The sequence below is a fragment of the Myzus persicae genome, unplaced genomic scaffold (assembly GCF_001856785.1).
Source record: "Myzus persicae strain clone G006 unplaced genomic scaffold, MPER_G0061.0, whole genome shotgun sequence".
Classification (NCBI taxonomy): domain Eukaryota; kingdom Metazoa; phylum Arthropoda; class Insecta; order Hemiptera; family Aphididae; genus Myzus; species Myzus persicae.
In genome coordinates, this window is record NW_019103076.1 from 59,191 (window position 1) to 71,826 (window position 12,636).

General features: G+C 30.4%; 2 protein-coding genes across 3 annotated transcripts; both read right to left on the bottom strand.

The window, feature by feature from the left end:
• Positions 1–418: 418 nt before the first annotated feature.
• Positions 419–3,794, bottom strand: LOC111033722 (myb-like protein X). The gene is made up of 4 exons (XM_022314609.1): positions 3,288–3,794; positions 2,213–3,123; positions 2,032–2,145; positions 419–566 (listed from the first exon to the last, which is right to left on the bottom strand). The coding sequence occupies exons 1-4, from the start codon at positions 3,459–3,461 to the stop codon at positions 473–475; spliced, it is 1,293 nt and encodes a 430-aa protein (XP_022170301.1). The 5' UTR covers positions 3,462–3,794; the 3' UTR covers positions 419–472.
• Positions 3,795–4,800: 1,006 nt separating this feature from the next.
• LOC111033720 (probable aconitate hydratase, mitochondrial) lies at positions 4,801–12,282 on the bottom strand. 2 transcript variants are annotated; one of them, XM_022314608.1, is made up of 15 exons: positions 11,985–12,282; positions 11,755–11,812; positions 11,488–11,645; positions 8,561–8,786; positions 8,374–8,499; positions 8,136–8,294; positions 7,921–8,071; positions 7,679–7,854; positions 7,481–7,610; positions 6,527–6,684; positions 6,206–6,464; positions 5,863–6,068; positions 5,683–5,780; positions 5,268–5,616; positions 4,801–5,157 (listed from the first exon to the last, which is right to left on the bottom strand). In XM_022314608.1, exons 2-15 carry the CDS (start codon positions 11,782–11,784, stop codon positions 5,014–5,016), a joined length of 2,370 nt encoding a protein of 789 aa, XP_022170300.1. In that variant the 5' UTR covers positions 11,785–11,812; positions 11,985–12,282; the 3' UTR covers positions 4,801–5,013. The 2 variants fall into 2 exon arrangements, with proteins under 2 accessions (XP_022170300.1, XP_022170299.1); XM_022314607.1 differs by having other exon boundaries at positions 11,755–11,817.
• Positions 12,283–12,636: the final 354 nt, after the last annotated feature.

Consider the following 12,636-nt stretch of genomic DNA (forward strand, 5'->3'; position numbering starts at 1 on the left):
TATATCATATACCACTATACTTAAAAAGACGTTCATTGCAGCATGCATTAGACATCAAGGTAGTCGCGATAAGGTGACAGTAATTGCAATAACCTACAAGTACCCAGAAAACCCAGAGGGTGAACCTTTAAACACCCCGTACAGTGTACACAGGTACATCCTTGTGTAATTCTATTAAATACATATATAAATTCTAATCACATAAATCAAGCTTATTGATTAATTAGAGTGGCATCAACATTTTATTCATTCATAAATATAAAACATTTAAAATAACCATAAAATATTTAAATGAGTAAATAATGAATTTCATTCATTCTTAATGTTTATAATTAAAATAATATTAATAGTAAATAAAGTTATTGTACTTGTTTCATTTCTTGAATTACATGAAGAATAAATATTTAGTTTTAAGTCATAACAATTCATAAATTAATTAATACAATACAAATATTAGTGGATATTGGTTTGTTTAATTTCTTTTTTTTTTGGAAGGTTCATATTTACTATTTTTGATGGTCAGACTTCTTTTTTTGGTTTGGTTAGCTTTCACATTGGTATTGAAACTAAAAATATTAACAACATAAATATATTATTGATTCAGTTAAAATCTACATAATTGCTTATGATAAAGTTAGATATTACTATCAGGTATGACAATACTAATAGTTCATAGTTACAAAATCATTATAAGTTAAACGAGCACAAAACACAATAAAAATTTTTCTTTTAATTATTATTAAATATTAAGTTATTGTTATTAGAACTATAAAAAACAATTTGGCCAAAATTCAATGTAAAAAAATGTATTATTTAAGGAGATAATAGGGTACATGGAATAGCGAAAGTGATGTCATTGAAATGGGTTTGATATAATTCCCATCTTACACACCAGTAAAAGTTGCTCAATTTTTACAATAATAACAACCCTAAAAATAGTAATTTTGATGTTTGATTTACACATAAATGTGTGATTGTTTTTGTGTTTTAGACAATAAATGTATTAGAATTGCTATCCATCGTTTACTTTTTTTTAAATATTAAAAATACTAGAAGAGATAATGTCTGATCGCGGCATATTGTAAAAACTCTGGTTCCAGCCACACCTTCAGTGCATAAAAATACATCAAGTACAACAAAATTTCAAAAATATATTCTTAAGGTTAGTAAATTATTGTGTGAAGCAAAATTTTACACGTAGAAGATAAGAAATTACTACAGTGTCAATGACGTCATGTGCCTTTTTTCATTTTCTCTAAAATAATTAAATAATGCGAGTAGAAATGTTTAACCTAAACTAATGTTTTTAGAATTGAAAATTCCTTCGAATTAAAAATTATTATTGTTTTCAGTGTTTTGTTCTCTTTTAATAATAACCAATGAAATGTCAACATACATATTTTTGTTCAATAATCAATATTATTGATTAGAAATTAATAATTAATAATTAGTATAATGAATTTCACATAGCCAGGCTGTTAGCTAATCTAACCTATAAGATACAAGTATCTACTTTTTTTTAGTTATTGTTATTTTTTGTACATAAGGCTTACACATGTACGACATAGAAAATGTTCGTTCATTAGTTCCAATTATGTGCTGTATAGTTTGATATTAAAATTAATTGACCTATTATCAATCTTTTAGGTAAGAACGTTATCAATGCTTAAGCGCCATATATTTTTTAGATATTTTAATTTTCAAGAAAGGGTAAAATATGTGAAGTATCACAAATTAAAAAACATCATTTTTTACTTGAAAATTTAAATATTTAAAGAAAGCCGACACTTACGTACAAATGAATCATTTAATGCAAAAAAGGCACATGTCACATTTTATAAATTGTTCATTAGACAAAAAGATTAATATCTTTGGAGAAAACTGAAGTAAAAATTGAAAAATTCACATTATATAGAAATTATAATATGTAAGATTCTGAAAAAAATTGTGGAAGGGAATGTGCGGGGGCAACCAGTTTTTATCAGTTGAGTGGGTTATCTAATTTGGAATAGAGTGTAAAAGCAAATATACCTATTGGTCAACTTCATTGTTTTATTGGCTCTTGTTTCTCTTTTGGTCACATTTGTAGTTGTATTTTTAGTATTGGAAACTTGTTTCGAAGTACTTGGAAATTGTTTACCCGTACTAAAACATACAATTATAACAGCTTAAATAAATAAAATATTATACATTAAAATCGATAAATACATACGTTTTTTTATTTTGAAGTGGAATTGGACACAAATCATCACATTTTTTTAGTACTATAAGAGGTGCTACATGACTCACTGGTTTTACAATGGTTTCACCACTTTGTAATGTTAAACGCAAATTAGAATTTTTGACATTATTTTTGAAATATGGGTCTTCATATGGTGAATTTTTAAGTTTCCTTTTGAACATTTCATATACATCAAATTTCTGTATAATATCATCTAAAGTATATGTTTTGTCATTTAAATCATTTTGTGCAGTGTCATTTACATCATTTTGTGCAGTGCCATTTACATCATTTTGTACAGTGTCATTTACATCATTTTGTGTATTGTCATTTAAATCATTTTGTACATTGGCATTTACATCACTTTGTAGAGATTCCGTTTCCTTAACTGAGTTGTCTAAAGGCGGCAATTTAAGTTTAAGTTTCTCGATATAATTGTATTTGTTTTTATATTTTCTCCAAAATTGTATTTTCTTCTCGTCTTCTCTTTCTTCTCTTAATTTTTTCTCTCTATCTTCTCTTTCTTCTCTTATTTTGTTCTCAATGTCTTCTCTTATTTTGTTCTCTATGTCTTCTCTTTCTTTTTTCTCTTTGTCTTCTCTTTCTTTCTCTTTCTTTTCTCTTTCTTCTCTTCTTTTTTTCTCCTCTTCTTTCTCTTTGTCTTCATTATAATCATTTCTGGATTCAATACTTGTTGAAGCATCAACTGTGGCACTATGGTGCAATGAATTAAGTAAATCAAATACCTCTTTCAACATTATTTTTAACCTATCTTTAGAGACAGTCTGTTCTAGAGTTTGTTCAAGATTTTGATCTGTGAGAATGGGATCTACAGTACTTAGAATAGCATTAGCTTCATCCAGAGTCTTCTTTAATTCTTCAGGTGTCAATTTTCGTAAGCCCTAAAAAAAAAAACATAAGAACAATGTCACAATAAACATTTTTAAGACAGTTATGAATCTATGACTACCATTGCAAGAATAGTAACTGCTGTCAGCTACTGATTAACTAGTATGGAACCCCTATCTTTCCAACCTTTTAATTATAAATAATACATCATACATACGGTAAAAAATCTGATAATGATGTTATTGAAATTGTCAGATTTGCGAACCGTTCCTCCTCCAATCTGCTGTGATTCGGTTATTTCATTGATTTTTGTATCCAACGAGTCAAGTTTCTTGGTCATACCGTCTATTTTTAATTGTAATGATCGTACTTCATTCATCAACAGATCCATATTGATTGGCTAACAACTGAAACAAATAATTGTTTTCTAGTTGTAGTCGCTTACTTGCTCATAGTAAATAGCGATCTGCGGGTTTGAGACCACAATACGGAAAACGGGGGAAATTGAAATACTAAGCATCAGAGTCAAGAACGCAAATCACAATCGAGAGAGTACCATACGCGGTGGCCGGTGGGCAGAAGGCACTAGACATTAGACACTATAATAGAGTATAGGCACAGAATAGACTTAATCTATAGGTATAGATAAAAGATTAAATTGGCGGCAGGCTAAACGAAAAAACAGCGCCAACACTGTAAACCACAAACAAGATGTTGGACAATGAACGGAAGGAACACGGACGGTATTATGGTAACCTAATAATGATAAACAATTTAAACAGTGGAGCCATGGATGGTATTTTCATAATATATTCTGTGGCTTAAATAAATATGCTCTTATGTAAAAAACAGAGGATCTTTATCAGGCTGCTTAGGAGCGACTACTTGGCAAAATAGGTTGGCTACGCTGCCATAAGATAACAGCTGATAAGTGATAACATCGTGGTTCAATAATTCAATGCCCATTGCCCATTGCCCATTCACAGGATCCAAAACACGACCGATTCATATTTCATCCACATTTCACGCCTTCACCGTCTTGCGTTTTCATCAATTTGCATTTGTGTCTAAGTTTCGCCGTCAATCAACAATAATTAATAATTGGTGATCAGAATTATTCTATACTTAGGGTATAGCTACTAACTTCCGCTGTAGCGTCCGATCAACCTTACCTGTCCTTGTTGCTCTCATCCCGAATCACCTACTTATAAAATGTTCGGAAGACCGGCCCAGGCTGTCCAGCCAAAACCACGCACAGCCATGGAAAAGGTAAAGTTCATCTACCAGGACGAAAACATTTGGTAAGCATCATTCAAACTCTGTCATTTGGTATAATGTTCTGATGTATTAGTATTATTATTGCCATCGTCATATTTTAGGAATGTCGTGAAAAGCATAGCCTTTTTCGTCGTTGCTGTCAAGTTCACCCGAGAGTTTCATGGCGTTGAGCTCATACACTGATGTCAAATAAGTACAGAACTTCGTCGCCATCTAGCTGTCCACTTGTTTCCCATTACCAATGTACATACCAACTAATTATTTAAAATTAAAATATACTGAATGATATATAATGATTGTGACTCATTGAAGGGAATTATCTTATGGAAATTATAGTAATATGTACAAGATTTATAAACCTTAATGTTTTCTTGAAACTATTTTAGTCTTAAGGCATTCATTCTACTTTTAAGAGCAAAGTTATAATAGGTAACAAAAATCAACATACTTAAAACTATCAAAATTGATTTATTTAATTTATTAACAATTATAATATATAAAACAATAGTAGCAAAGGATCTAAATCCAATGATTTTTTCGCCTAAAAAATATTTGACTAAAAACAGTTACTTTTTACATAAAATTATTTTTTGTTTTCAATTTAAAATATCAACAATGATTTAAATATTAATAGATAATACAATTTAATATTGAAGGATCAACATTTATTTAGAAGCAGCAGCCACTTGCTTCATTCGGTTTAATGCACTGCCAGATTTAAACCATTGGATTTGTTGTTCATTGAATGTATGATTCAGTAATATTTCATCAGAACTTCCATCAGCGTGGGACAAAATGCATTTCAAGGGCTAAAATTATGAACAATAATATTAGTTGAATAACTCAAATACAATTTGATCAATAAAATATACAGTAAGCACTGGATAACTGCATGAATTTTAAATGAACTTAGGTTTACCTTGCCAGGGGTAAATTGGTTCAGTCCTACCAAAGACACTTTATCAGATGGTTGAACTTTATCATAATCTTTAACATCGGAAAATGTCAGGGCTAATACTCCTTGTTTTTTCAAATTAGTTTCGTGAATACGGGCAAAAGACTTGACAATGATTGCACGTCCTCCCAAGTGTCGTGGTTCCAACGCGGCATGTTCTCTGCTACTTCCCTCACCATAGTTCTCATCGCCAAACACTACCCACGATATACCTTTGGCTTTGTATGCCCTAGCTGTATCTGGTACTGCACCCCATTCTCCGGTAACCTGATTCTTTACTTTATTCATTTCATTATTTTCTGCATTGGTAGCACTGGAATAATGAAAATAATAAATGTATTTTATACATTTTAATTAAAACTAAATCATAATAACTTACGTTAATAACATGTTATTTGATATATTTTCCAAGTGACCTCGGTATTTTAACCATGGGCCAGCAGCAGAAATGTGATCAGTTGTACACTTTCCTTTCACCTATTTAAAAGGTATACATTAGAAATAAGAGCATTTAAAAAAAAATAAAATCATAAAATGCATATTATTTATCTATCCATACTTTAATGAGTATAGTAAGGCCTTCTAAGTCTTTTCCATCCCAAACCTTGAATGGTTCCAATAGTTGAAGTCGATTGGATTTTGGGTCTACTACCACACTCACGGATGAACCATCAGCAGGTGGAGCTTGGTATGTATCTTGACCTGGATCGAATCCTCTTGCGGGTAATTCATCGCCAAATGGATTACTCAATTTAAATTCTTTGCCTATAAAAATAAAATTGTTAAATATTAATTTTTAATACAAATCCCTGATTTTGAGTACATATTAATGCCTTTAATGTGGTTTTTTATGTGACTGAAGTTTATAAATCATGATAACTGATAATTAATATATAACTTACCATCAGCTCCCTTAATTGAATCAACTGTGGGATCAAAGTCCAAACGAGCTTCAATGGCTAAAGCAGTAACTAGCTCCGGAGAAGTGACAAAAGCATGAGTTGCTGCGTTGGCATCATTACGTCCAGTAAAGTTTCTGTTGTATGAACTGACAATGGTGTTCTTTTCACCCTTTTTGACATCTTTACGGTCCCATTGACCAATACATGGACCACACGCATTAGCTAGTACAGTACCTCCAAATTCTCTCAGTGTTTGTGCCTAAATAATAGTGTAATTAAAATATCTACCAATAACTAGTATAATATAAAATTCTTATATACAATTCCATCTCTTTCAATTGTTGCCCTAATTTGTTCAGATCCAGGAGTAACATTAAATGGAATTTTTGATTTACGACCATGAGCTAGAGCTTCTTTTGCAATAGTAGCACATCTCGACATGTCTTCATAACTTGAGTTGGTGCAGCTTCCAATAAGACCTGAAATTAGAAAAATATCTTAACAAATATCTAAAACACAACAATTATTATCTTAACAATAAATAGTATAAAAAAACAACAGTTTTCTTCAAAACCAGTGATCCCTACTGCCGTTGCAGAAAGGACGTCAAACAAATAAAGAATATAAATAATTATAGAACTTATTTTTAAACAAGTCATATTTCATTTAAAGGCCTAACTCACCTCTTCCAATTAGAAGATTACATATAAATGTAATATTGTATTTTGGTAGGTGATAACGACTGATGCAATGAGGAAAAACTACGACCATGCATCAGCCTGAACAAAACTTGTAATATTACTGACATACTTATTTAAACTTTAAAGTTAACTTTTTGGTGTGGTTATTAAATACTAAAATGAGCATGATCAGTACTATTCCATTTTTATATGATATTTTTATTTTAATGGTAAACAAAAAAAAACAAACTACCAGTTATAAAGCGAGCATACATGGATTTCAAACTGTTTTAACACTATCATAAAAACATACTAATAGATGTATTGTAATATGATTTATATTATATCACAAATCATTAGCCCAACTAAAATTATTTTTTATGATTTTACATAGCACTCAGGGATAAATTATATAGTGTCATTTGAATAAAGAAAATAGAAAACCTTGCTACTCTAAGCCCTCAAGAAATTTTAAAATCAGAATCGAATCACTTATGATTATAGATCTTACTACTTATAGATCTTTTGGGTAAAATGTACTATTTTCTCTTCTAATAATTGTAACAATTTAAATAAATAAGCTTAAGTAACTAACCAACTTTAATTTCCACTGGCCAATCATTTTTCTTGGCATTTTTTCCAAGTTTTGAAATTGGATGGGCGAGATCAGGTGTGAAGGGTCCATTGACATGAGGTTCCAATGTTGTTAAATCAAGTTCAATTAACTACATTGAAAATAATAATAAAACAAAATATTAGTACAATATTGTAATAATTCAAGACAAAATATTACCTGATCATAATGACTGCCTTTGTCGGGAGTCAATAATGATTTACTGTACTTGGCAGCTTCTTCAGCAATATCAGCACGTGATGTCGCTTTTAAATAATCTGCCATTCGGTGATTAAAAGGGAACAAAGAAGTAGTAGCTCCAATTTCTGCACCCATATTGCAGATGGTACCCATGCCTTTGTAATTATGAATAAATGATTACTAAAAGTATGCTCTATACTATATTAAGTAAACATGTCTACCTGTGCATGATATATTATCTACACCAGGTCCGTGATATTCAATTATAGCACCAGTACCGCCTTTGACAGTCAAAATATCTGCCACTTTCAAGATTACATCTTTTGGTGTAGTCCAACCAGTCATCTTCCCCGTTAAATGAACACCAATAACCTATATAAAAATTACATGATAAATTAATAAATATTTTTTTAATTAATTATAAATTATTGATTACTTTAGGACATTTTAGTTCCCATGGAATATCCGCCATCACGTCAACAGCGTCTGCACCACCAACTCCAATACATAAACCACCAAGTCCGCCTCCATTAGGAGTATGTGAGTCAGTACCAATCATCAATAACCCAGGAAATGCATAATTTTCCAGAATAATCTAAACAAAATATTATAATTTCAATTTTAACATATGTAATTTAATAAAAATGTCAGAAGTAATATTTTGCTATATTTACTTGATGAATAATTCCAGAACCAGGGTGCCAGAACCCAACTCCATATTTTGCTCCTGCTGATTTCAAGAAATTGTAAACTTCTTCATTCAAACCTTTAGCCCTTTTCAAGTCTTCAACTCCGCCTGTCTATTATTAAACATTTATTAATAAAAATAATATACAATTATAACTGTTAAATTTAATTTACTTGAGCTTCAATTAAATGATCACAATGAATTGTGGAAGGAACAGCAACCTTCGGCAAACCCGATGATATAAATTGCAACATAGCCATTTGAGCAGTAGCATCTTGCATCGCTACACGATCAGGCCTCAACTTTAAGTAAGAGACACCACGTTCGATGTCTTGATTAACTGGATCATCCAAATGAGAGTAAAGTACTTTTTCGGCTAAAGACAATGGCTTTCCTAATCTATAATAGTTATAAACATTTATTTTAATTTGTTATCTTTGACACCCAAAAAATGCTCATAATTATTCAATTAAATTATGTTTTGCTCATAGTGAGTATAATATACTTTTAAGTACTTTAATACAATATTACAAAATGTTTTGTGGTTGATTTTAATTTTAAAAAAAGATTTAACTTAAAACACAGTTGGCTCATTCAACGAGTATGCTAAGTTTTCTACAATTCATGAATAAAGGCCAGATTTCATGGATATTCAGTGGCGTGTAACATAGGGTCTAAGTGTTGCTAAAGCAACACCTTAAATATGGGTGGGTGGGTATTAATAAAAGAAAAATAGGGCATTTTATAGGTCGGTATAACAGTATAATGAGGGGTAGGTCACCAACAATTATTAGAGCAACGCCTATTTTTTTTATGATACATGCCACTGTGGATATTGCACATTTTTTTTGATACATAAAACATTTGATGAACAAATTTTTTAAATTATTTTAAATATGCACCGACAACAAGTGCAGATGTTGAAAGTATTTTTTCATTATACAAACATATTTTAAGTAACAGACAATACAATTTTAAGAACAGAATTAAGAAATGTATATCATTTTTAAATACTTTTTTTTAATAATATTTTATAGTTCTGCAAATGTCCATTATGAAATTTAAGTAAGTAATTAACAATTTTACATTTTACATATTATATGATTTTATTATGTAGCTTTATAGTATTTTTCATTGCAATTTTGACATATTTTCATCCAAATTATATCCTGTCCTTATTCATGACTCGTGAGTTTATAAATTAAAACAATATATTATGTTACCTATATCACCTAATTAAATTAATATTATTAGAATTGTTAATCATGACCAGCGACGTAGAAACGGGGGGTAGGGAGAACCCACTTTAACGCCACTCTTAATAACATAATATTATAAATACTGATTGCTATAGTTTTCAATTCTATAAATATACAAAATATTGTTATTTTATTTAAAAGGACGTTACACCCGCCATTTAATGTCTCGATCTTCCAAATGTAGCAAAAACATTACATAACATAAACTGTTTTATGCGGGATAGAACCACTCAGGCTGTAGTCTAAGCTAAGTAATTCAATTTTCACACTATAAAAGAGGAGAATATTTTTAATTTTTTAGTAGCACAAATACGAAAAAAAAGTTCATTAAATTTGAGTTTTTCAAACTTGGATAATGAAAAAAAATAAAAACAACGTTGCGCAGTAAAATATGTTATCTAAAACATTTATTTTTAAGAAAAAAATTATATTCTTCTATTACCTATTTATCTCCAATTTACATAGTAAAGCTACTTTCAAGAAACAATAACTATGTGTTACGCACACAAATATGATGAGTAATCCTGAATCAATAATTTGTATAATTAATTTCAAATTATTTTATAATACCAGGAAGTACCTAAAGCCATAGATAAGATAAGTTTATAGTTATGTAGCTAATAAATAATGAAAAACATCATTCATAGAAAGCTTTAGTACTATAAGTATGTTATTACAATTCATCATTAGAAATGCCTTTTTTAAAAACTAAAATTATTCTAATATAACTAGGTACCTACCTAAGACATATGAGATTTATCTTGAAGAATTTTATCATAAATTATATTTTCATTAAAATAATTCACATTTGAAATATCATTAATATTTAGCATTAGGTAGGGACAATCAATATTGATAAAATGTGTATAAAATATTAATTTAGTCTACTTATTATTAAGTTCAATGAAATAATTAATTAAGGTAGATATTTAAAGTCAGTAGGAAAATACAAATTAAGGTAAGGGTTAAAGAAAAAACATTTGAAATCACAACCTAGTACCTACTATAGATAGGTCATACTAAAAATTGTTGGCAATAGATCAACTCCACCTTAAAAATAGATAAACTAAAATCATCGGACCTGGCTTGGACATCATTTATTTTTTTTATTTTTTATATGACCGCTAACCACAATTTTATTCTTCTAGATAAAAAAAATAAAACATTAAAATACATTTTTACAAATTAAATACCAAAAAATTGATTATGATCTGAAAACAATTAAAATTGATCATATTATATCTAATCATTAGATAAATTATAATATAATGCTGCAATGAGTAAAAGAATAAAATACCCGGAAATATTTTAAATAAAATAATTAGTTGAATAAAGAAAATATGTAATAATATTGATATGCAAAGTCTACAGATATAAACATGCAAAGTTCAAGTTTTTTCAGACCATTTAACACATTTCTTCCTCATTCATAGTCATTATTTTATTAGATATATTAAATTATATTAATCAAAAAAATATTGTTAAAAATAACAATAAAATAGTATTCCTATTGGTCATAACATTAAAATTTGCTAAGAAACTAGACATGTCACAAGTTAAAATAAAGATTTTACATACTTAAATGTAAATTAAGTACTCAATAAATTTTTTTTTTAACATGGGCACATGTTAAATTGTTATCTACCTATATCCACCTATAATTACCAAGGTATTATAATAGTTATCATTATTTGATGAGTTGGTCAAGGCTACGCCTGTGAAATACTTGATTAAGTACAATAGAAACACTTAATTAAGAATGAAAAAATTAAAATGTATGATATGGGTAGAACAGGCGAAAGGGACAGATTAAAACCATCCGTAGCATACATATTACATACCTATCGGCAACAATTTTGATGCGTTTCTCTAAGGTGTCGTACGGCAGGGGCTTGGTGTCTAACTTGCTCATAGCTACTTTGCTTGCACCAAACACGGCCGGAGATGAATGGAAGCATCTCTGCTGGATCTCACCAGATACCAGTTTGGTCCATGAAACCTGAGTACATGGAAATAATAGTTGAAAATTAAACCGGAATCGTCAACCAGATTAGGGTAGGAAAACCCCGAACTTTGGTGTCCCTTTAGTTAATACGTGAAATACATACCTGGGACTTAAAAGTTCTGCAGTACGCCATGGCGTCAAATTCGTCGACTGTTAGCTGACTGAACTGAAGATGAAGATTAACGGAATACAGCCAGTTTCAAAAGCACATTCGAGTAGTGAGTGGGGACGATCGGCGGAAACAACAATAATATAATAAATAATTAAAAACTAGTTACGATAACATTATAATAACGATAATAGGTAGTATATATTAATAAATAAAAGTTATACCGATTGGTCTTCGAGCCGAAGGTACGATTAATCGATCGCCGCTAACGATTTATCACCAAAACGATATTAGGATTTAGGAATAAATAATTATAATACCGATTATCTGATGAAATCAGAACGGTTTTAGACAAATTTGGAGAATAGGGTTTCGCGGGCGGACGGATACTACGTCGCAACCCGTTGGTTAAAGGAAAGTTGTCACTTGTCGAGAAAAGCTAAGTCAGAGTGGCGAATAATCGAAAAAACCTCGGCAGTCGGCGGCGCCTCACAGTTGTTAGCATATAACAGCTGCGGTTAGCGACTATAGCACTGAGTAGGAGTGGCAAAATGTGAGCCGCGATCGTCCCACACTCTTTCGGCCGATTTTCCTGTTTTCAGGGGTTCTACGTTTGGGAGAAATGCTAATTGTTGGCGTGCATTTTAAAAAAAGGCAGTTGGTAATAATATAGCGCTGTTCTAGGCGGGAAAACAAAATATTGAGTCGTAACAAATATTCATCAATGTGTTAAACACGTCCACCTCCTATATTTCTAATCTGGTGCCACGCGCCGCGTATTTTATAGGTACTGATAATATGCGCGGCACGACGGATTATGATCATAACGAATGACTATAAATGTATGCGAAAAAACGCGGGAAACGAAAACTGACT